This window comes from Orycteropus afer, unplaced genomic scaffold (genome assembly GCF_000298275.1).
Source record: "Orycteropus afer afer isolate SDZICR_OR568_19922 unplaced genomic scaffold, OryAfe1.0 scaffold00272, whole genome shotgun sequence".
NCBI classification, from domain to species: Eukaryota; Metazoa; Chordata; class Mammalia; order Tubulidentata; family Orycteropodidae; genus Orycteropus; species Orycteropus afer.
In genome coordinates this window covers 1,958,752-1,981,013 of record NW_006921859.1, presented here as the reverse complement: position 1 = coordinate 1,981,013, position 22,262 = coordinate 1,958,752, and the positions used below count along the sequence as shown (strand labels likewise).

Sequence of the window (22,262 nt, the reverse complement as noted above, 5' to 3'; positions counted from 1 at the left end):
CAGTTATCAACATATGGTAGATGCCCAACAAAGGCTAAGTTCTCCTTTTCCTTCCATTTCATCTTGAAGATGAAAGGTAGTTAAGAAATGTCATTAAATTTGCATTTTAGAAAGATCACCTGGCTGTGGCATAAAGGAGGTCTGAGTCAGGGGACCAAGTAGGAAGCTTTGGGTAGGAAATACAGTCACGAAAGCCCCAGTGAAGCCAGCTGAGGTCCAAGCTAAGGCTGTGGGGAGAGTGGGAAGGGGAGTTGAGAGATATTCAGGAGGTAGAATCTACAGGATTTAGCAACTGGGAGGGATGGATCCCAGGTTTCTGGCAGGAGCTTCCAGGTGAATGAAAGGTTTGATTTCCTGTGGTAAGGAACCCAGGAGAGGAACACCTTGTGGCTGGAACACGACTGGGAGGTCAGTTTGGGATACTCAGAGCTGAGTGTCTGTGAGACATCCAAGTGGAGAGATCAAATTGAGAGCTGGATATACAGGAGCAGTGGGCTGGAGTTAAAATTGAACTTATTTAATGGCCCTGAATTAGCCTTATTAATGTCATCCTACAGGGCCAAGGTCTTTTTCAAGAGAAGGATAAAGCCCATTTCTAAACGTCCAATCTATGGTCCATGCTTAGGTTCTTATGAGCACAGAAATGAAAGGGCTTCACCCTGGTAGGTGCTCATGAATGTTTCCATCTCACACTCACTGTGGGCCAGGCATCAACTGGGCTAGATCAGGGCTACAGTGTGAAAAGCTTGATTCATTTCTGCCCTCAAGTACTTTTCAGAGAGGAGGTTGAGTGGGAAAATAAGTAATCACACCCAAAATTGTTAAGAAGGATGTGCTCTTGGGTGCCGGGACAGCACACAGGAAGTTAGGGAAGGCTTCACAGAGGAGGCAACATTTGTGTCAAGACCTTCAGTCATTCATTCAACAAATACTTAACTGAGTGCCTGCTAAGTGTTAAGCACTGCTCTAGGTGCTAAGGATTCAGCTGTAAATAAAACAAAAATATCCACCCTCATCGAGCTTACATTCTATTCAGGGGAAAACGAAAAATCCAAAATAAACAAGTAAAGTCTATGCTTTGTTCCCTACTTCCATAGCGATACCGCCTCAGAAACCCAAGGAGGGGTCGCTATGAGTCGGGTCCGACTTGACAGCAGATAACAACAACATGCTTTGTTCCCACTATCAGTCTGTCAGTTTGTCCTACTGTGATGTCTTGGGTGTTACTGACGCTGGAAGCTATGCCATGGTATTTGAACCATCAGCAGTGTCACCCACGGTGGACAGCTTCCAGCAGAGCTTCCAGGCTAAGAGAGACTAGGAAGAAAAGTCTAGTGATCTACTTCTGAAAATTAGCCAATAAAAACCCTATGGATCACAACAGAACACTGTCCAGCATGATGCTGGAAGATGAGCCCCTTAGGCTGGAAGGCACTCAAAATACACAGCGGCTGCAGCAATGGACGGGAACATACCAGTGATCGTGATGATGCCACAGGGCCAGCAGTGTTTTGTTCTGTTGGGCATGGGGTCATCATGAGTTGGAGATTTCTCAACAGCAACTAACAATAACGAGAAGAAGATGGTACGTGAGGTGGCAGTAAATGCAGAAGGCGGCCAAGGAGCATGTGTTGGGAGTAAGGTGTTGAAATGTCATAAAGGGTAGTCAGAGAAGGCCTCACTGACAAGGGATATTTGAGCAAAGACCTGAGGAGGCGAGGAGGGAGCGGAAGCTTATGTGGGGGAAAAGCATTCTGGGCAAAGGGAGGAGCAAATACAAAAGTCATGGGATGCAAAGTCCTAAGGTGATGGAGGAACATCAAGAGACTGGACAAGCCAGAGCAGTTAGCAAGGAGGAGGGCAGGAGGGAACAAGGTAATTGGGGCCGACTCACAGAGGGCTCAGAGGCCTCTGTAAGAACTGCATGATCACTCTGGGTGGGATGAAAAAGAAGCAAAGTCCCTGGGTGGCATGAGTGGCATAAGTGGTCTGCCCTTGACTATAACCTAATGGTTGGTGGTTCAAACTCACTGTCAAACAAAGGTCTGGCAATCACCTTCCACAAGAAAACCCAACGGAGCAGTTCTACTATAACACATGGGGTCACCATGAGTCTGAATCAACTTGAGCAATTGGTTTGTTTGTTTTGGTGACGGGGTTAGAAGCCAGTGGAGGGTTCTGAGCAGGGGATAACATGATCTGATTTGTGAGTGGACCAGATCTCTTGGGTTGCTGTTTTGATAACAGACTGGAGAGGGTGAGGGCAAAAGCAGGGGACCTTGTAGACACTACTGCAATAACCCAGGCATTGCAGATGACAGAGATGACGGCAGCTTAGACCAGGATAGACATGATGAGTCAGAGTTCAACAGAGCTGACTGGTCAACCAGGCAGATAGCAGCAAGAGCAATGCAGTTGCAGTTGGTGGGTGTCTAGGCATATTGGGGACTTAGACCACCACTCAAGATTGTCTAAGTGTGAAGGGAAAGGCAGAGAATGCTGGAGTCTATTGGTGGGAGGTAAGAGTGGCCTGTGAAAGCCTTAAATGCCAAGTAAGAAGCTGAGACTCTAATGCTCTTCTCCTCCCACTCCTCCCTTCCTCCCCTGGTGGTTCCAATCCAGGGCTGGGAGGAAGGAAGGGAGAGAACATAGGCAAGATTTGCTTGGCTTGGCTTTAAATCCAGTTTATTGCTGCTGTTTATTTGTTTTATCAAATTGCACGATATTTCTACCCTGAGTATCTGTCTGGCAGGAGGTGATGAAGTCTGACATGCGAGGCTGGGTCTGTCTCCTTCTGATGTAAATAACGTCAGCATCAACATTACCAGAGAGATAAGGTACAGGAGCCAGTCAGCAAGCCAGAGATTTGTCAATGTCAGTTCCCAGCAAACCCTGGGATTGCTGGTCCCCCAGATTCCTCCCACTGGCCCTGTCTGCACCCCTAGCCACAATGGCTTAATTTCAACTGCACTGGGCATAAGGGAAGCACAGTGAAAGAAGGGACATTTAGCCTGAACCTTGAAAGAGGAGTAGGAATGTGCCGGCGGGAGGAGACAGACAAGGGTTCCAGGTGGTGGAAACAAGGCATTTGGGGCAGGAGGCCTGAATGGGCATAGTATGCTTAGGGAAGGGCCAGAGTCCACTGGGGTGAGCATACAAGACTCCTAGCGACCCCTCCTTGGGTTTCCAAGGTGGTATCACTATGGAAACAGATTGCCCAACCTTCCTTCCGAGTAGTGGCTGGTAGGTTTGAACCACCAGCCTTCTGGTTAGCAGTCAAATGCCTTAGGCACTACACAAAGGGAGGTTAGAGATCAGCTATGAAAGGCCTGAAGGTCTTGCTAAGGGGTTGGACTTTACCCAGAAAGTGGTGGGGGTCATTGTAAGTGTTGAGAAGAGCTTTTTAAGCAGGAAGTAAAAGCCCAGATAGGCTTTAGAAAGATGACTCTAGACACCAGGCAATGAATGGAGGGTGTGGTTTGAGAGGGAGGATGGCAGGTGGAGACCAGAGGCCAGGAGAGCAGAGAAGGGTTGGTACAATAACCAAAGACTGAGCAAGGCAGTGGCCATGGCAGGAAGAGAATGGGAGGGATTCCAGAGCCAAGCTAGGGAAGATCAGAGGATCTGGTCTCCAGTGGAGAGTGGGCAGTGAAGGAGAGGGAGGAGGAAAAGGATCTGAGGTTTCTGCCTGGATAGCAGGCCCCACCGTGATGCTGGTGCCTCAACAGAGCAGAGGTGGCTCTGCAGGAAGAGTGATGCCCCTGCTCACCCCCACTCCCCTCTTGAGTGTGGGTCCCCAATGTTATGGATTGAATCATACCCCTCCAAAACATATGTTAGAATCTTAACCCTTATACCTGTGGATGTAATCCCTTTGGGGAATAGGGTTTCTTCATTATGTTAATCAGCCCATTTCGGCATAGGAGCTGTCCCAAACCTAATCACTTCTGAGTTATAAAAAGAGGAGATTAGCCATAAGAGCAAGCACAAATGGGGGAAGATAAATGTCGAGTGAAGGTCGCCAAGGAACCAAGGAATGCTGGGACTCCAGAAGCTGAAAGGAACCAGGACCTTCCTCCAGAGTCCCAGAAAGAAATCTTGCTCCTAGAGCCAATGCCCTGCATTTGGACTTCCTAAACTATGACAGAATAAATGGCTGCTCTTTCAACCCCACACGGGTGCTATTCGTGTCACAAGAGCACTAAAAAACTAAGATGCTGAGGACTAAATGGGGGGTGATGGCCATGGGCCTAGGGCTCAGGAGAGAGGCACCCAGCAGGATGAGGAAGGGAGCTCTTTCCCCAAGGGTGGAGAAAAGCCAGGGCAGAATCAGCTTCTAAGAGGAAGCAGAAGCAGAGGAGCCAGGAAGAAGCCTGAAGAAAAGCACTGAGAGTCGGGTGCCTCTGGTGGCACAGGGACCAGGGAGCCAAAGAGGAGCTGTCCGGAGGCAGGGGGCAGGGAGTAGTTTCAGGAGCTGCAGGACTCTGCATGGGCTAAGGATGCTACCCAGGCCACTCTCTACAAAGTCTCATTTGATCTGACCACCTAGGCAGACAACCACCCAGTGCGGAATGCCAGGGGAGAAGTAGGTCTTGGGGGAGAGATAATGACGCCACAGCCTTCTGCTGAGTTCCAGTCTTAGGAACCCAACTGCATAGCCTCAATTTTTCTCAAACTCAATCTGACCACAATTGTCCTCCTGCTGTCCTCCCACTTCTATAGTTTCCTATCTCAGACAGTGTCACCCCTACTCACCTAGTCCCTCATGCCACAGGCTTGGGGGACATCCTAGCTCACCCCACCACACCCAACCAATCACCATATCCTGTCAGTCTCACCCATGAGGCCCATTCTTCACAGGGTGATATTAGAATTTCTAGGTCATTTCTCTGTGACATAACTTCACTTTCACTTCAATAACTACACTTACATATACACACACACGCACACACACACATACACATGCATACATACATATATATCCCATGGTTTATAAGGACCTTGGCAGGCCTCACCCATGCCAGTCTCTCCCTTCCTAGTACTCAGAATCACACTGGACTCTTCCTGGCTCTTCCCATGCACCAAGAGATCTCTGCTTGAATACCTTTAAAAGTATTTCCTCCCCCTGAAACGTTCTTCTCTACCTCTTAGGGGCTATCTGGTACCTCCTCAGCCTTTAGGTCCCCGTCTAAGTGTTGCTTCCTCAAGGATCCTTCCAGAAGCAGAATGCCCCCTCTACATCTATCATATATTTTCAGATCATTGCATACTTTCCCTTGTGGTACTTAACACAATTTTAATCCAATGATGTCATTATTGATTTAATGTCTAGACAAGAAACTCCATGTCTATTCTGTCCCCTGCATCTAGAACATTTTCTGGTACACAGCAGGCACTCAGTATATATCTGCTGAGCAAATAAATAAAACTGAAGCTCAGAGAGGTTAAGTAATTTGCCTAAGGTCACACAGTAAACGGCTAAGTCAGGATTCCTGATTCCTGAGTCAGTTGTGTTTCTCTGGCACCAGAATCTCCTCCACCACATCATACCTCCCTGCTTGGCAGTGGTTTCATAAGCCATCCTGACATTTTCAACTTCCCAATCTTACTCAATGATTTCAGGGTGCTTCTGAGAGTGAGGATTTGAGAGCTTGAGACCTTCTGAGCAAGAGCTGCCAGTCTACTCTGAGGATAGAACCCTTGCTGTCTAAGCCATCCCTTCCTCCCCTGACATCCTCTCTCTTGCACCATCCTGTTTTGATTGAAGATGCTGTAAAAGTTGTTTGGAGATTTTCTCACACTTTAAATAAGGCATCATATTTCATGATTACAACTTCAGAGTCATAAAATATAACCTTCAGCTGATACTGCATCCTAAAATATTAATTTACACTTTCTCCTCCTCTGGCAGTGGGCATTTTAAGTCATGTATATTCCAAGGTACAGGTATGTTATGCTGATAGTTGCCTTTCCAAGTTTATGACTTTATTTATGATCAACTTTAAGTTCTACTGAAATTTCTTCAATTAACTATAATTTTAAAGACCTCTCAGATCCCTTTGAAGTCTATTAATTCCACAATGATTCACAAATTTCAGGAGGAACAAGCATCATATTCTGAATCTTTCTCCCTTGCAGGCTAAATCCTGTGTGTAATCTTGGGTGCCTGGAAGCTTTTGTGTTCTCAGCATTGGGCTTCTGTCCATATCCTCCCTCCCCAGCAACAGTCAGCTGCCCAGGAAGTGAAATTTTCAAATGAGAGTTTGAATAACTGGCCCAAAGTCACTCAGCCAGTGGATGTGTGAGTGGTATGGCCAGGATTTGAATCCAGGTGATCAGATGCTTCATGTTCCACATGGTTCTGCTACAGTTTTAGTGATGGCAAAGGTGATAGGAGAAGTGCCAGTGATAATAAGGGAAGGGTCATAATAGTGATGGTGGAACTCTACAGCTGGAGAAGCATGTGAGAACCATGGACCACGCCAAGGCTCTAGCACTCAGAATCACTCAGCATGCACACTGTGTGCTGAGTCTGTGTGGTGCTTGCTGTTTTCTGCATGTCAATTTCAACCACACAACAGCATGCAGCCCAGACCCTCTTCAATATGTACATGGCCACTCTAGACTTTCCCAGCTGCAGAATTACTATCCCCACTTGGAATTACTGGGAAGCTCAAATTTAACATGCGTGGAACTCTCTCAATTCTCCCAGCATCTTCAATCAAAACAGGATGGTGCAAGAGAGAGGATGTCAGAGGAGGAAGAGATGGCTAAGACAGCAAGAGTGCCATTCTCAGAGTAGACTGGCAGATCTTGCTCAGAGGGTCTCAAGCTCTTGAGTCCTCACTCTCAGAAGCACCCTGAAATCATTGAGTAAGATTGGGAAGCCTGAAAATGTCAGGATGGCTTACAAAACCACTGCCAAGCAGGGAGGTAGGATGTGGTGGATCTTCCATGCAAAACAGCTTCCTGTCCCCTGTCCTAGTCTTCCCCATCTTGTTCAATGGCACGCCCCATCCACCCAGCACTCCAGAAAGAGCCTAGGAGTCAGTCTTGAAGCCTCATTTTATCAGTATCTATATCCTGTCTCTCTACAAGGCCCATTGGCTCTGCCCCAAATCAACCAAGAGGCACCATGTCCAGCCTTGTTGTTGTTGTTGTTGTTATGTGCCGTCGAGTCGGACTCGACTCATAGCGACCCCTCCTTGGGTTTCCGAGGCAGTATCACTACAGAAGTAGATTGCCCCATCTTCCTTCCGAGGAGTTGCTGGTGGATCTGAACCACCAGCCTTCTGGTTAGCAGTCAAGTGCCTTTAGCCACTATGCTACCAGAGCTCCCATGTCCAGCCTAGATGCCTCAAATGGTCTCCCAACTAGACTCTCTGCTATGCTCCTGCAGAGTTACAGTAGCCCTTCTCCCTTTTAGCATCCAGAGTGATCTTTCTAAAAAATGAACTGTCACCCCTTTGTTGACCACCCAACCAAAAGTGGCCTTTCTAGCCACTAGCTAGTCACTATTTCCTTATAGTGCCTATCACAACCTGAAATTAGTTTATTTGGTTTGTGTCTGTTCTGCTTCCCATTGTTAGAAAGTCAACTCCATGAGACCATGGAATTGGATCTGACTTGATCACTGGGATTCTCTGTATCTAGAACAATATCTGCGACTTAATGGGTGCTCCATAAATAGCAATTGAATCAAAGACTGACTGGCTGGTACACAGTTGTTACTCAATAAAAAGTTGCTCAATAGCTGAGTGAATGAATGAGTCACAAATCAACACTCTACTACTACTTTTGTCTCCACTTAAAAATTCAGAGGTTTGCAGCACACGGGCAACCACACAGCTACGGGATGGCATAAGTAGGGTTGCACTTAGGCTTGTCTGACTCCATGCTCTTTTCATGCCCAGTATCACTGCCTCTGTTTCACATTCAACAGTTTCCAGAAAATTTGGACTGACACTCAGCTCTTGCAGTCCAAGCTTCTAAGATCAAATGCTTGTTTCCACTGGTCTGGTGGCAGCCTACAGTGCTTGGCTTGAACCTCAGAGGCCAGAATTTTTCTTGCTCAGGCCAGCTTTCTCTGCACCACCTGCCTCTGAGCCCCCAAAGCACCTGCACACCATTCTTTCCCTACATGGCCTCCTCTGATCTAGGGCCAATGTCCCTCTCCAGTCAGAGGCCATTGGCTGAAATCCATATGGTCTTCCTTCTCTTGATCAAAGAGGTTTCACAAAGCTCAGCACCTCTTAAGGACCTCTGCCTTTCAACAGGTGACCTGAGTGCCACAAAGTAAAGAGAGGCCACAGGACCTGCTCCCTTCTTTCTGGCAGCTGGACCATGCCTGGATGGGCCAGGCTCTTTGGGATGTACACACAGGTCAGCTGGCTCAGCCCTCTGATCATCACTGCTCCTTGACTCCCTTAGTCTGTGCTGCCAGAGCATCTCAAGACCACACCTACCTTTTGGTAAGGTACGTGGCATATCCTGGACAATGCAGAAGCATGCAGCTCTCCAACCTACCTGGGAAGCTGTGGCCTTAATGACATGGTGCCACTCAGCACTGCTGGGCAGGTGGGAGTAACCCAAGCCAGTAATTTCCCTTTAGGGCTTGCAAGCCTGCAGGATCCTGATCATTAATTAGAACCATCCAGCCATCCGTTCACTCAGCAAATATTTACGGACCACTGCCCAGTGGATGAGGTTTATCCACTCTCAGATGCCAGCCCTTGAGATTTCTACACGAGAGGAAGAAAGACCAAAAGGCTTTTAATCTTTCTCGAGTATGAGCCTGTTAACTCTAGCATGACCGCCAGTCTTGGCCCACAGTGGGTGCCTGGTAAGCACCCTTTGTTCCTGTTTAGCTGGGCCCCTGAAGGAAGAACAGTTTGGAAACTTTCCGAAAGTCACTTAGGATACTCTTGAAGCTTGAGGCAAATTAGAATAGAGAAGTGGATCTGAAGCACAGGGCAGGGGGGCAGGCACCAAGGTCAGGAAGTTTGAAGACCCTTTTGTTCTCTCCCAGTCTTTGAGCAGAACCGCATCTTAGCCACCTCAGGCAGCAGAGGCTCCCTGGGCTAGGACTGTCCTGAAAGCAAGACTGGACACCACTGGCCAGCCTCCCTGGTGTCTTCTGGAGGGCAGTATTCTCTGGTATGGCTAAATTAGATGTTTAAGAAAAGACTAAGAGACAGACTTTTAGAAAGGTCAGCCTGGGACTCTTTCTGGAAGGGCTTTGTGCTCCATGTTCAAATATCTGAACTTGACTGTGTCAGGGATAAATAGCCACTGATGGGATTCTAGGCAAGAATGATTGTATAAGCACTGTGTTGAGCCCCTGAGTGGTGCAAATGGTTAATGTGCTTGGCTACTAACAGGAAGGCTGGCAGTTCAAGTCCTCCCAGAAATGCTTTGGAAGAAAGGCCTGACAATCTACTTAAAAAATCAGCCATTGAAAACCTTAGGGAGCACCGTTCTACACTGACACACATGGGGTCACCATGAGTCAGAAGTGACTAGAAAGCAACTGATTTTTGTGTTGTAGAAAGTTCATTCCAGTGGACAATGGATTGGGATGTGTGTGTGGTGTGTATGGTGGTGGTGGGGGATGACTGGAAGATGGCTGAACACTGAGGACACTTTGCAAAAAGTGAAGGAAGAGAGAGACAGGAGAACCTGAACCGCAGTCATAGCTTCTTCATTAGGGACAGAGATGTGGAGGGGGAACCAGTAGGGAGAGAGATGTGCCAGGACATGGTGGTCAGTGATGTAGGGAGTAAGGAAAAGAGGGGAGCAGAAGAGCCACTGATGTGTGTTGGCCATTTTGGTAGATGGTGATGGATGCCTTTAACAGTGTGGAAGGCTAGAAGTTTCAGAAGTTTACAGTTCAGGAGGCTCCACATCCAGTCCAAACTCTGGATGCCAGCTCTGTTGTTGTTGTTGTTATTTGCCGTCGAGTCGGCCCCAACTCATAGTGACCCCTCCTTGGGTTTCCGAGGCAGTATCATTACGGAAGTAGGATTGCCCAACGTTCCTTCCGAGGAGTGGCTGGTGGGTTTGAACCGCCAGCCTTCTGGTTAGCAGTCAAGTGCCTTAGGCACTATGCTACCAGAGCTCCCTAGCAGAAGGCATTCTCTCTGTGTCAGCACTGGGACAAGGGCCTTGTCTCCTTTTAATCTATGTGGGCCCAGCATTCCTTGGAAATCTCCATGTGTCTTGGCTACAGTCTTCCACTGAGGTTCTCAGCACAGGCACGCCAGGTCCAAAGGACACCCTCTACTCTTGGCTCTTCTTGGTTGGGGGTGATACTTCCCTATGATGTCTGCTCGATTGTTTATTTAATGTCTTTTCTATTTCAAAAGAGATGATCAAGATATAACCTAAATCCTGTAAGTTGTATCCTGCCTCATTAACATAACCACCTTTAATCTTGTCACATTAACTTCACAGAGGTTAGGATTTACAACACATAGGATGATTACACCAGATTATAAAATGGAGGATAATTACATAATATTGAGACTCATGGCCTAGCCAAGTTGACATATATTTTTGGGGGACACAGTTCAATCCATATATGCCCCTCTGCACACTGTTGTTGTTGTTAAGTGTCATCAAGTCAGTTTCAGTAACAACCCTATGTGCAACAGAACGAAACAATGACAGGTCTTGAGCCATCCTCACAATCACTGCTATGTTTGAGCACGCTGTTGCAGCCATGGTATCAAATCATTCCATTGAGGGTCTTCTCTTTTTTCACTGACCCTCTACCAAGCTTAATATCCTGCTCCAAGGACTAGACTCTCTTGATAACATGACCAAAGAATGAAAGACAAAGTCTGGCCATTCTCATTTCTAAGGAGCATTCCACTGGTACTTCTTACAAGATAGATTTGGCAGTCTATGGTATTTGTTTTTTTCAGTATTCTTTGTCAACACCACAATTCAAATGCATCAATTCTTTGGTTTCCCTTATTTATTGTGAAGCTCTCACATGCATGCAAGATAATTAAAAGGACCATGGCTTGGGTCAGGTGCACCTTAGTCTTCAAAGTGACATCTTTGCTCTGTAACACTTTAAAGAAGTCTTTTGCAGTAGATTTGCCCAGTGCAATGCATTGCTGGATTTCGTGACTGCTGCTTCCATGGGCACTGATTGTAGATTCAAGTAAAATTAAAACTTTGACAACTTTAATCTTTTCTCCATGTACCATAATGTTGCTTATTGGTCCAGTTCTGAGGATTTTTATTTTCTTTATGTTGAGGTGTAATCCATACTACAGATTGCAGTCTTTGATCTTCATCAGTAAGTGCTTCAAGTCTTTCTCATTTTCAGCAAGCAAGGTTGTGTCATCTGCATATCACAGACTGTTAACAAGTCTTTCTCCAGTGCTCATGCTGTGTACTTCATATCGTCCAGCTTCTCTGATTATTTGCTTAGCACACAGACTGCATAAGTATGGTGAAAAGATTCAATCCTGATGCATACTGTTCCTGATTTTAAATCATGCAGTATCCCCTTGTTCTGTTTGAACAACTGCCTCTTAGTCTATGGAAAGGTTCCTCATGAGCACAACCAAGTGTTCTGGAATTCCCATTCTCCTCAATGTTATCCATAATTTGATATGATACACACTGTTGAAGGCCTTTGCATAGTCAGTAAAGTACAGCTAAACATCTTTCTGGTATTCTTTGCTTCCAACCAAGAACCACCTGGCATAAGCAATGATATTCCTCGTTCCACATTCTCTTCTGAATCTGTCTTGAATTTCTGGCAGTTCCCTGTCAATACACTGCTACAACCATTTTTGAAATGTCTTCAGTAAAATTTTACTTGTATATGATATTGTGTGAAAATTTCTGCATTCTGTTGGATCACCTTTCTTTGGAATGGACACAGATATGGACTTCTTCCAGTCAGTTGGCCAGGTAGCTGTCTTCCAATCTACTTGGCATAAATGAGTAAGCACCTGCAGCATCGTGTCTGTTTGTTCCAACATCTCAATGGGTATTCCATCAATTCCTGGAGCCTTGTTTTTTGCCAATTCCTTCAGTGCAGCTTGGACTTCTTCCTTCAATACAATCAGTTCTTGATCATATGCTACATCCTGAAATGATAGAACATTGACTAATTCTTTTTGGTACAGTGATTCTATGAATACCTTATCTCTTGATGCTTCCTGCATTGATCAATATTTTGCCTACAAACTCCTTCAGCAGTACAACTTGAAACTTGAGTGTTTTCTTCAGGTCTTTCAGCTTAAGAACTGCCAAGCATTTTCTTCTCTTTTGATTTTCTGACTCCAGGTCTTTGCACATTTTGTTATAATATTTTACTTTATCTTTTCAAGTCACCCTTTGAAATTTTCTGTTTAGCTCTTCTTTTTTTCTGTTTAGCTCATTATTTCTTCTATGCATTTTAGTTACTCTCCATTCAAAAGCAAGTTTCAGAGTCTCTTCTGACATCCATTTTGGTCTTTTCTGTCTTTAATGACCTTTTGATTTCTTCACATATAATGTTCTTGATGTCAATCATAACTCATCTAGTTTTCAGTCACTGGCATTCAATACATCAAATCTATTTTTCAAATGGTCTCTAAATTCAGGTGGGATATACTCAAGGTCATATTTTGGCCCTTGTGGACTTGTTTTAATTTTCTTCAACTTCAACTTCAACTTGAATGTGAGTAATTTATGGTCTATTCCACGGTCAGTCTCTGGCCTTTTTCTGACTGATGATATTGAACATCATCTCTTTCCACAGATGGAGTTGCCTTGATTCTTGTGCATTCCATTTTGTGCAGTCCAGGTGTATAGTCACCATTTATGTTGTTGAAAAAAGGTATTTGCAATGAGTAAGTTGGTTTTGCAAAATCCTATCATGCAATTTTCTGTATCCTTTCTATTAACAAGGCCATATTTGACATAGTTACTTCTCAATAAATGCCAGCTCATAGTGGCATGGTAGTAAGAACTACAATGATAACTAACACTCCTTAATTCATTCTACTGCTAAGTGCTTAATATTTATCAACTTGGATGATACATAGTGCCTCATACATTGGTACTTCTACCTTATGTATGAATTAAGTGCTGCTGTTATTTCCATTTATGGATGAGAAAACTGAGGCCCAGAGAGATTCAGTTACTAGCCCAAAGTCACTCAGCCAGTGGGTATGTGAGTGGCAAGGCCAAGACTTGAATCCAGGTGATCAGAAGCTAGAGTCCTTGTTCTGAATGGTTCTGCTATATAAGTTTGGTGGTGCAGGTGACAGTGATGACAAAGGTGAGGGGAGAAGTATGAGTGTTAGTAAACCTGATTGGTTTTGCTGTTTCTAGTGTCAATCACCTGAAGCCCGAGAGAAGAGGACTTAGGAAAGTAAGAAAGGGGATACTGGTTCCCTTGAGCTTCACCACATTACTGAGGCAGATATTGTGGGCTGAAGGGTGATAAAGGAACATGCAGACATGGGGAGACTCTGATTGGTTTATTGAGAAGGAATTCACAGATGTGTCTGGGCTAAAGCAACAAAAATACTACGATCAATTAATTATGTCTGCCATGGGAATAGGAAGAAGAGGAAGAGAGATTATGTGCCAAGTGTTTTCCATCCCTGGTGTACTTAGTAAAAAGTAGATGATTGTATGGTTGGGCGTAGGAGGAGGGAGCTGCTTACCCTTGCAGCCAGTCTTTTGATAGCCATTACAGGAAAGCTTCCTCCAAGAGGAAGGTAAAATTTAAGCCAAAGTGGGAGCTCTTTGTTCCAGCCATTTTTCAACTCCTCAAAATGATCCTCCCAGACTTATAGCTTGGTGTTCTGGGACCCACGGAATTTAAAGATGGCATTTCAAGAAGAAAACAATGCTCAATAGTGCAAAAGGCTGTTGAAAGGTCAAGAAATATAAGGGCCAAAATAATTCCCATCTGATTTGGCAACATGATGCCAAATATTGGGGGCGAAGGCCAGTCTGCAGAGGAGTAAATGGACAGGAAGGAGGGGAGACAGGGCTGAATGGGTGCTTTTGAGACACTAGGCCTAGTTAGTGGCTTAGGAAAATCCTACAATGTGATGTTCTATTTTTATAAAGGTGGTTATAAAACTGTCCACATCCATTAGAATCTCAATTATGTACATATCTAAAATAGACGCACAGGTACAATATGTATTAGAAAAAGAGGAAGGAAATACATGAAAATTGTGGTTAAAATCAGTAAATTGTGTTTCTTTATTCTTTTCTATGCTTTTAAAAAAGATCATGTATTATTTTTTATCATCATATAAAAGCCATTAGAAATTATTTTAGAAATAAGCGTAGCTATTATGAATGGAGAAGTCTCTGGATGGTGCAAACAGTTAATGTGCTTGGCTGCCAAATGAAAAGTTAATATTTTGAGCCCACTCAGAGGGGCCTCAGAAGAAAGGACTGGCTGTCTACTTATGAAAGGTCTGCCATGGAAAATGTAATGGAGCACAATTCTACTCTGACACCATGCAGTCATCATGAGTCAGAGTCAACTCAAAGGCAACTGTTTTTTTCTTATAAGGGGTAAGGTGGGGGAGGGGCAATAAAACAATAGGCTGGGATTAGGATGACTGACTGTCCCAGGGTACTTGGGATCGAGAGTGTTCCCTGAGTTGTGGGACCTTCAGAGACAAAAATGAGAAAGTCCTGGGCAAACTAGGATGAATTAGTTATCCCAGCTGGGAGGCAGAGGGAGATAGGGCATTGAGGGGATGTGCTGTTATTTATTTCTTTTTTTTTTAGAGGGTAAATATTGGGGCAAAGAGGTTTTGAGCATATTTAGAGGCTGAGAGGAAGAAATCATTAGATAAAGAGAGGTTAAATTTATAGGAAAGAGAAAAGAGTAACTGTCAGGTTGGGGTCAGTACAAAAGCAGCTGGGGCAAGATCTGTACATAAGAGGGGAGATGGTCTGTGATGGGAAGGGGGGTGATGTTACTTCTGAGACAGGAGGGCAGGAGGTGAAGCAGACTGGCCAGAAATAAGTTTGGTGGTGAAGGGATACAAATCTGAGGAAGTGCACCCTTGAGGGCCAGGAGGTCTGGTGAGGCCAAGAAGTCCCTGAAATACCTGGGACTCTGAGGATCCCATGGTGGCACCTGTTATGGAGGGGACTGGAGCTCTGGTAGAGTAGCACAGTGCCTATGGCATCTGACTGCTCAGCCACTCCACAGAAGCAACACTGGGCAATCTACTTCCGTAAAGATTTATTGCCTCAGAAACCCAATGGGGGTCACTACGAGTCAGAACTGACTTGACGGCAGTGTTTTGGTTTTTGTGTGTGTGTCCTCCAAGAATATATGTTGAAGTCCTGTGAATGTGACCTCTGTTGGAAACAAGGTCTTTGAAGATGTTATCAGTTAACATGAAGTCATGCCAGAGTAGGGTTGGACCTAACCCAGTATGATTACTGTCCTTATAAAAAGAGAAGAGACACAGAGAGACAAACAGAGGGAAGATAGCCATGTGAAGACAGAGTCAGAGACTGCAGTGATGCATCTACAAGCCAAGGAACACCAAGCACGGCTGGCCACCATCAGAAGCTAGGGGATAGGCATGGAACAGTTCCTCTCTGAGCACTCTCAGAAGGAATCAACACCCTGAGTTTGGACTTTTGGGGTTATGTTGTTGTCAGGTGCCGTTCAGTCAATTCTGACTCATAGCAACCCTATAGGACAGGGTAGAACTGCCCATAGGATTTCCAAGGGTATATATAATCTTTACAGAAGCAGAATGCTACTTCTTTCTCCCATGGAGCAGCTAGTGGGTGTGAAATGCCAACCTTTTGGTTAGCAGCTGAGTGCTTAACCGCTGTGCCATCCAGGCTCCCTTTGGACTTCTAGCCTCCAAAACTGTGGGATGATAAACTTCCGTTTTACAGGTTATCCAGTTGTGGGATTTTGTGTGGCAGCCCAAGGAAACAAATACATTACCCAATGCCCTGCAGGGGTGTAGGGTGTAGCTTCTCCAGTGCAGATGATATCCCATCTAGGCACATAGGAAACCCACTTTAGCATCCCCTCCCAGCTGCCACCCACTCCCATAGTCCCCTCTCCCGTCCCTTACCTCTGCAGGAGGGCAGGGGGAAGTCCCACGTGGCGCTGTTCTCAGAGCCTGCATGGCAAGTAAGCACGGCGTGGCCCTCCAGGAAAAAGCCAGGGTTGCAGCTGTAGCGGACCTTGTCACCAAGGTTGAAGGTAGAGCCCTGCTGGATGCCGTTGGGCAGCCTCCCTGGGTTCCCGCAGGTATGACTGGGGAGAACTGAGGGTGGGGGAGAGACAATATCCTGTGAGTTAGGATCCAGACCTAATACCCTGCTTCCTAGTAGCACGCTCTTGGGCAAGTCAGTCCCTTGGGATTCACTTCTATAAATCAGGAACGATAACCTTTCAAACCCGCCGATTCTCCAAGGTTTGGGTACTTGCCAGAGGTCATGTGTTAAGAAAGAGCCACAGATGGTATTTCTAAGTGGGCACCCAGACTAGGAGACCCTAGGGAATCACTTTAATCTCCTGGGCACATTTGCCCTGATTTTCAGAGTCTGCACTCTTTCTCACCAAACACCATGGCAGGTCCTAAGGCAGAGCGTGGCACAGAGTAGGTGCTCATCATCTAGAAGGCCCTTTCTTTCAAGTGTGGTCTGCCCTGGGAGACAGACAGTACTCTGTCCCAGCAGGTTCAGGGAGAGCTCTAGGGGCTATTTGCACTGGAATAGGCAGTGAGTTGGGAAGACAAGAGCCTGAGTTCTGATCAGCCTGACCTGTTTAAAGGGGAAAATTAGAAGTGCAGGAACATAATGTACAGTGTACGACCAGAGCAAATGCAATCAGGACTGGCAGCAAGTATGCTCTTGTTATTCAGAGGAAATGGTCTTTGTAAGGATGGGAGAGCATCATGACCCGTCAATTACAGGGGTGGGAGGATGCAGCTCCTTCCTGCCTGTGAGTTGTCTGTTCAAGTGCAACCCAGCCTCCAGCCTCCCCTGCCCTCTGTCTTCCTCCCCAGAGTTGGAACTGCCTGTGCTCTGCAGGTCAGGCCGCCCACCCTTCCTGGACATCCCCACTGGGTGAGGAAGAAGAGTCCCAGTTGTGTCCAGACTGCTGTCCAAGCACTTGTCCTTTAACTCATCTGGTGATGATTTATGGAGGCTGTATACCAGGGTGGAAGGGAGTGCAGGCTCGGAGCCACATCCCTGCCCAAAGGCTTGCTGCTTGTGGGACCCTGAGTCTTTGGGCCTCAGCTTTCTCATTTGCAAGTTGGACATCAAAGCAGAACCTTCCTCATGGGTTGTTGTGACAGTGAAATGAGTTAAGGTGCGGGAAGTGCTTAGAACAGAGCCTGCCATATAGTAAGTACAACACAAGTGAATCTAAGCTCCCAGTTTACTGGGAGATGCACTCAATTAAATGTTATGTCGTGTTATGATGGTATATGGTAACTAAAAGGTTGGTAGTTCAAACTCACCCAATGGCTCTGCAGGAGAAAGATCTGATTTCATCCTATAAAGATTACAGCTTAGACAACCTTATAGGGTTAATTCCCCTCTGTCACATGGGGTTGCTATCAATGGAAATTGACTTAATAACCTAACAACAACATGGGATAGAGACAAGTCAGGGCACCTAACCCAGTCTGAGGAGTAAGAAAGTTCTTCTTCCTCTTGGAGAAGGTGACATCTATGCTGAACACTAAGAGATCAGTAAGAATTAGCAAGACAAAGAGTGCCCAGGCAGAGGGAACAGCATGTGCAAAGGCTCACATAAGAAAGCCAAAGAGCTTAGGGGTCCTGGAGTGAGGGGGTGGTAATAAAAATGGGGAAATGGTGATGATAGGACTGGACTCTAGAGGGTACTGCAGGCTCTTGCAGTAAGTACCCTTTTCTTGTCCACAATCTGGTTGGCTCCTGCCTTCCAGAACCATCTCTACCAGCCAGGATGATCTCAGAGCCCTCAGAAAAGAGGTATTCTCTCCTCCATCCCCTCCATCCCTTTAAGGAGGAGACAACTCAGTGCCAGGGGAAATGGTAGACTTTGGAACCAGCCTGATACATGTCTGAAATCAGGCACTGTCATTGTCTTATACTATGTGACCTCTCTGAGCTCTAGTTTCCTTATCTAAGAAAGGAGTGAGGATAATAGCAACTGATGGTTGAGGAGGTTATCAATGATGAATGACATGTGCCTCGCACAATGCCTGGCACATAGTAGGTGCTCAAAAAATGGCAGGCATTCTGATTCCACTGCGCTGGAAAGGCCATGAGAGCAAGGGCCTGCTCTGAGACACAGGTATATCTGGGGAGCCTAACACAGTGCCTAGCACTTACAGGCAGACATTTAAGAGTTCATTATTGGTTGTTCAGTGAATTATTCATTCATGTGTTAATTCTTCCATGAAACAGAAATTTATTGTGGGCCTACTGCACAGGGCACTGGGAATACAGTGGTGAACAAGATAGAATGGGTCCCTGCCCTCAAGAGCTGTTATATTTTTTGTGGATAAGTTCATATTAAGAACCAAAGAGCTCTTTCTTGCCCATTCTCTACCTCTGACAAGGGAGATGACCTCATGAAAGGATTTACCTCCTGAACCCTCTGCACAGACACAGTGTGGCGATTCCCACTGCCCCTTGCTGCTGCCCTCCTTGGTGGTGACGGTGCTGGTGGTGATGGCACCCACGTAGGCAGTGACTGTGATGTGTGAATGTTTGTGAGTGTTGGGGTGGAAGAGGTGGGTCAGGCAAACATTTGGAGAAGAAAGCAAGCAAAGGTGAGGGGAGGGAACCCACCAGGGAAAATGGGGTGAGAACTGGTGTATGACTAACCTTTCATTTTCCGCAATGAGACGCAAAGATCCGGTTTAATTAAATTACTAATGTCAAATTTTTAATGAACCTGCTTCTGCTTTGGGCTCTTTTCTTTCGAAATTAATGACTGGAACATCACTATAAATAAAAGTCGATCTTTTTTAAAAAGTCACTCTCAAACACTTACTGCTCTTTACTTAATGAGCTGCTCATAATCAGACCACTTTGACCTGACGCCACCACCAAGACCCAGGTCTGATGAATGGGGACTCATTTCCAACCCTGCCTCCCTTTTGACCCTAAACCCTACTCCCCAGAGTAGGGTGAACAGAAAGAGGGCAGACTTCCAGCTCAGAGAGGACGGTTCAAACCTCGCCTGACAACCTCTCTGAGTAACCTTGAGCCAGAAACTTTACCTCTCTGGGTTTCAATTCCTTCATCTGAAAATGAGGGCAGTTTTTTCCTCCCTATGAGGCCCCTGGGTGCTGCAAACAGTCTATGTTCTCAGCTACGAACCGAAAGGCTGCAGGTTTGCGTCCGCCCCGAGGTACTTCTGAAGAAAGGCCTACTGATCTACTTCTGAAAAACCCGCCATTGAAGACGCTATGGAGCATGCTCTATGCTGACACACGTGGAGTCCCAAGGGGTGGAGCTGACTCAGTGGCAACTGTTTTGTTTCTGTTTTTAAGAGAGACAATATCCACTACTGAGTCCCTCATATGTTTTAGGCCTGGGCTATACATTTATTTTATTTAATCCTCAAAACAATCCTATGGAATACACGGAAAAATAAACCAAAAGAAACACACTGCCATCAAGTAGAATCCCACTCATGGTGACTCCATGTGTTACAGTGGAGAACTAGTCCTTAAGGTTCCCTTGGCTTTACTCTTTATGGGAGCAGAACACCACGCCTTTCTTCCATGGTACCACTGTGTGCGTTCCAATATTCAGGTTACTGTAGTTGAGTGTAAACGATTTGTATAGACTTTAAGGGATATATATTATCTTCATTTTACAGATGAAAAAACCAAGGCAGAGAGAATTTAAGTAACTTCCCCATTGCCACACAGCCAGAGAAAATGGCAGAGCTAGGCAGCTCCACTGATCTGCACTCTTAGCTGAGATGTGATACTGCTTCCAACAGAGGCAAAAGGCCCAACACATAGTGGGTTCTGAATAAACAAGCCTTCCTTTCTCCCTTCATCATCCTAGACACTGCGACAAGATGAGAGGTGATTACCTGATTGTCCAGATTTAGCAGTGTTTTTTTGTTTTCCCAGTCTGATTTGCCAATCCTGTACTACTTTTTAATAATGTCAAGGGCAGCATTTAAAGTGTGGTGTTTTGTAACATGTCTGGTGCACAATTTACTGGGCAGAAGGAGGAGATGGGAGATAAGCCACAAAGCAAAGCCTTTCTAAGGCAACAGCATCCTTTGATTTTTCGAAGTTGCCTGTGTGTTCTTTGGCACAGATATTATAACCATTCATGCTCTTCTATCTATAAAGCTTCCCTTTGATTACTTACAAAATGAAGAGTAGGATATTTACATCCAACGCAGCCCAGAACAATATTATTAAAGCTTTGCCTGACATTGAACAATTCCATTGTAGATTAGCTGTGGGGAATTTTGTCCCTTCTACAAAGCTCGGCTCTTGCCAATCAACATAATATTCTCAGTGATTGTATGACAATGAGTTTCCTCTGTGGTTGGAAGGAGGCAAAAGCAACATTCTGCCTTCTTTTATTTTCCATCTGAGACGCTAGTACCTATGTTAAAATGAAGAGTCCTTAATGCTCTCTGGACAAGCATTCTCCATATGTTTTGGTTTCTTATCTTCCATCCAGTAACTTGTTTCCTGTCCAGGCCATACAACTGATACAAGATGGTGGGATGGCTGGGAAGAAGGATTCAGAGAGAAGGCTTCAGTGTTCCCACATCTTTCAGCATCAAAAGAAGAGATGGTGCTCTGTGTGTGTGGGGTGTGTGTGTGTGTTGGATGGGGGTGACATTGGGTAGATTCAGGTGGTACCATTTAAAGCACTTGGCTGCTAACTAAAAGGTCAGAGGTTTGGACCCAACAGCTGCTCTGTGGGAGAAAGATGTAGCAGTCTGTTCCCATAAAGATTTACAGTCTTGAAAATCCTATGGGACAGTTCTACTCTGTCCCACAGAGATGCCATGAGGCAGAATCCACCTTGACGGCAATGGATCTTGGGTTCGGTATCTTTCGAGTAGGAGCCTGTGGGTGGTGCAAATGGTTAACTGCTGGACTACTAGCCAAAATGTTGGCAGTTCAAACCCAGTGAGGGGCAATTTGGAAGTAAGGCCCGAGGATCTGCTTCCCAAAGGTCACAACCTTGAAAACCCTATGGACCAGTTCTACTCTGCACACTTAGGGTCACCATGAGTCAGAATCAGCTCCATAGCAACTAACAGCAACAACAACAGTCTTTTGAGTGCCTACTGTGTAGTAGGCATTTCTGCATCACATACTAACTTATTTCTTTACAACTCTCCTTGAGCTGTTTAGAATTTCAAACATTATTTACTGCACATTTACCATGCGCCATGCTCAGCGTAAGTGCTTTTCTGCCATCTCCTGCCTCATCGCCCTCTGCCCCCACTTTGTCTCCTCCACCATTGCTATTCTAAAGCACAGGCTCCTCATGCACACCTTGCTGTTCTCTCAAATTCTCCATCTGGGAAACTCCTATACTTCAAGGCCACACATAAATGTTACCTCCTCTGGGAAGCCTTCCTTGATATCCTTGGTGTCTTACATAAACCGTAAAATCCTACATGAACACAGCCTGATAAAATATAAATTCAGGAATAACGTGATTGGAAATTGGCTCCCAAAAAACTCAACCTCACTGCCATCAAGTTGCTTCTGACTCATAGATACCCCCATTGGGTTTCCAAGGCTATAAATCTTTATGGAAGCACATTATCCCATCTTCCTTCTGTGGAGCAGCTGGTGGGTTTGAACTGCTGACACTGGCTTAGCAGCCCAATGCCTTATCCACTACACCACAACTGGCTCCCAGAACCCTGGAATTCCCAGCCCACTACTACAGGCTCCCTCTGCTCATTGCATTAGCTTTGCACTCTCACAATCCCACAATGTCGTTGTTGTTGACTGGGTGTTTTGGACTCCACTTATGGATTACGTCAGGGTTTCCCTTGCACTGCAACTGCTGCACTTGCCACACAATAGTGTAATTCATTAATTCATTATGTTGTAACACTCTGGCTTCCAAACAGAAACTGAGCCTGCTTGTAATTGTGTAGGTGTCTATTTTCATCTCTGGATTCCTCGAGGGGCAGGAACACTGTTGTATTCTTTCTATATCTAGCATTTCATTCGATGCCTGGCACAAAGAGAGCAAAGAGAGTGCCCAGCTGGAATGAGTTGAATGAATTTATA

At 45.5% G+C, this 22,262-nt stretch overlaps 1 protein-coding gene across 1 annotated transcript in view; it reads right to left on the bottom strand.

Annotated features, from left to right (window-relative positions):
• CSMD2 (CUB and Sushi multiple domains 2) overlaps positions 1-22,262 on the bottom strand; it is a 972,087-nt gene that overhangs the window by 579,932 nt on the left and 369,893 nt on the right. Inside the window, exon 4 of the mRNA XM_007950414.1 lies at positions 16,092-16,286. Within this exon, the coding sequence (XP_007948605.1) occupies positions 16,092-16,286 (195 nt within the window). The remainder of the gene's footprint in view (positions 1-16,091; positions 16,287-22,262) is intronic.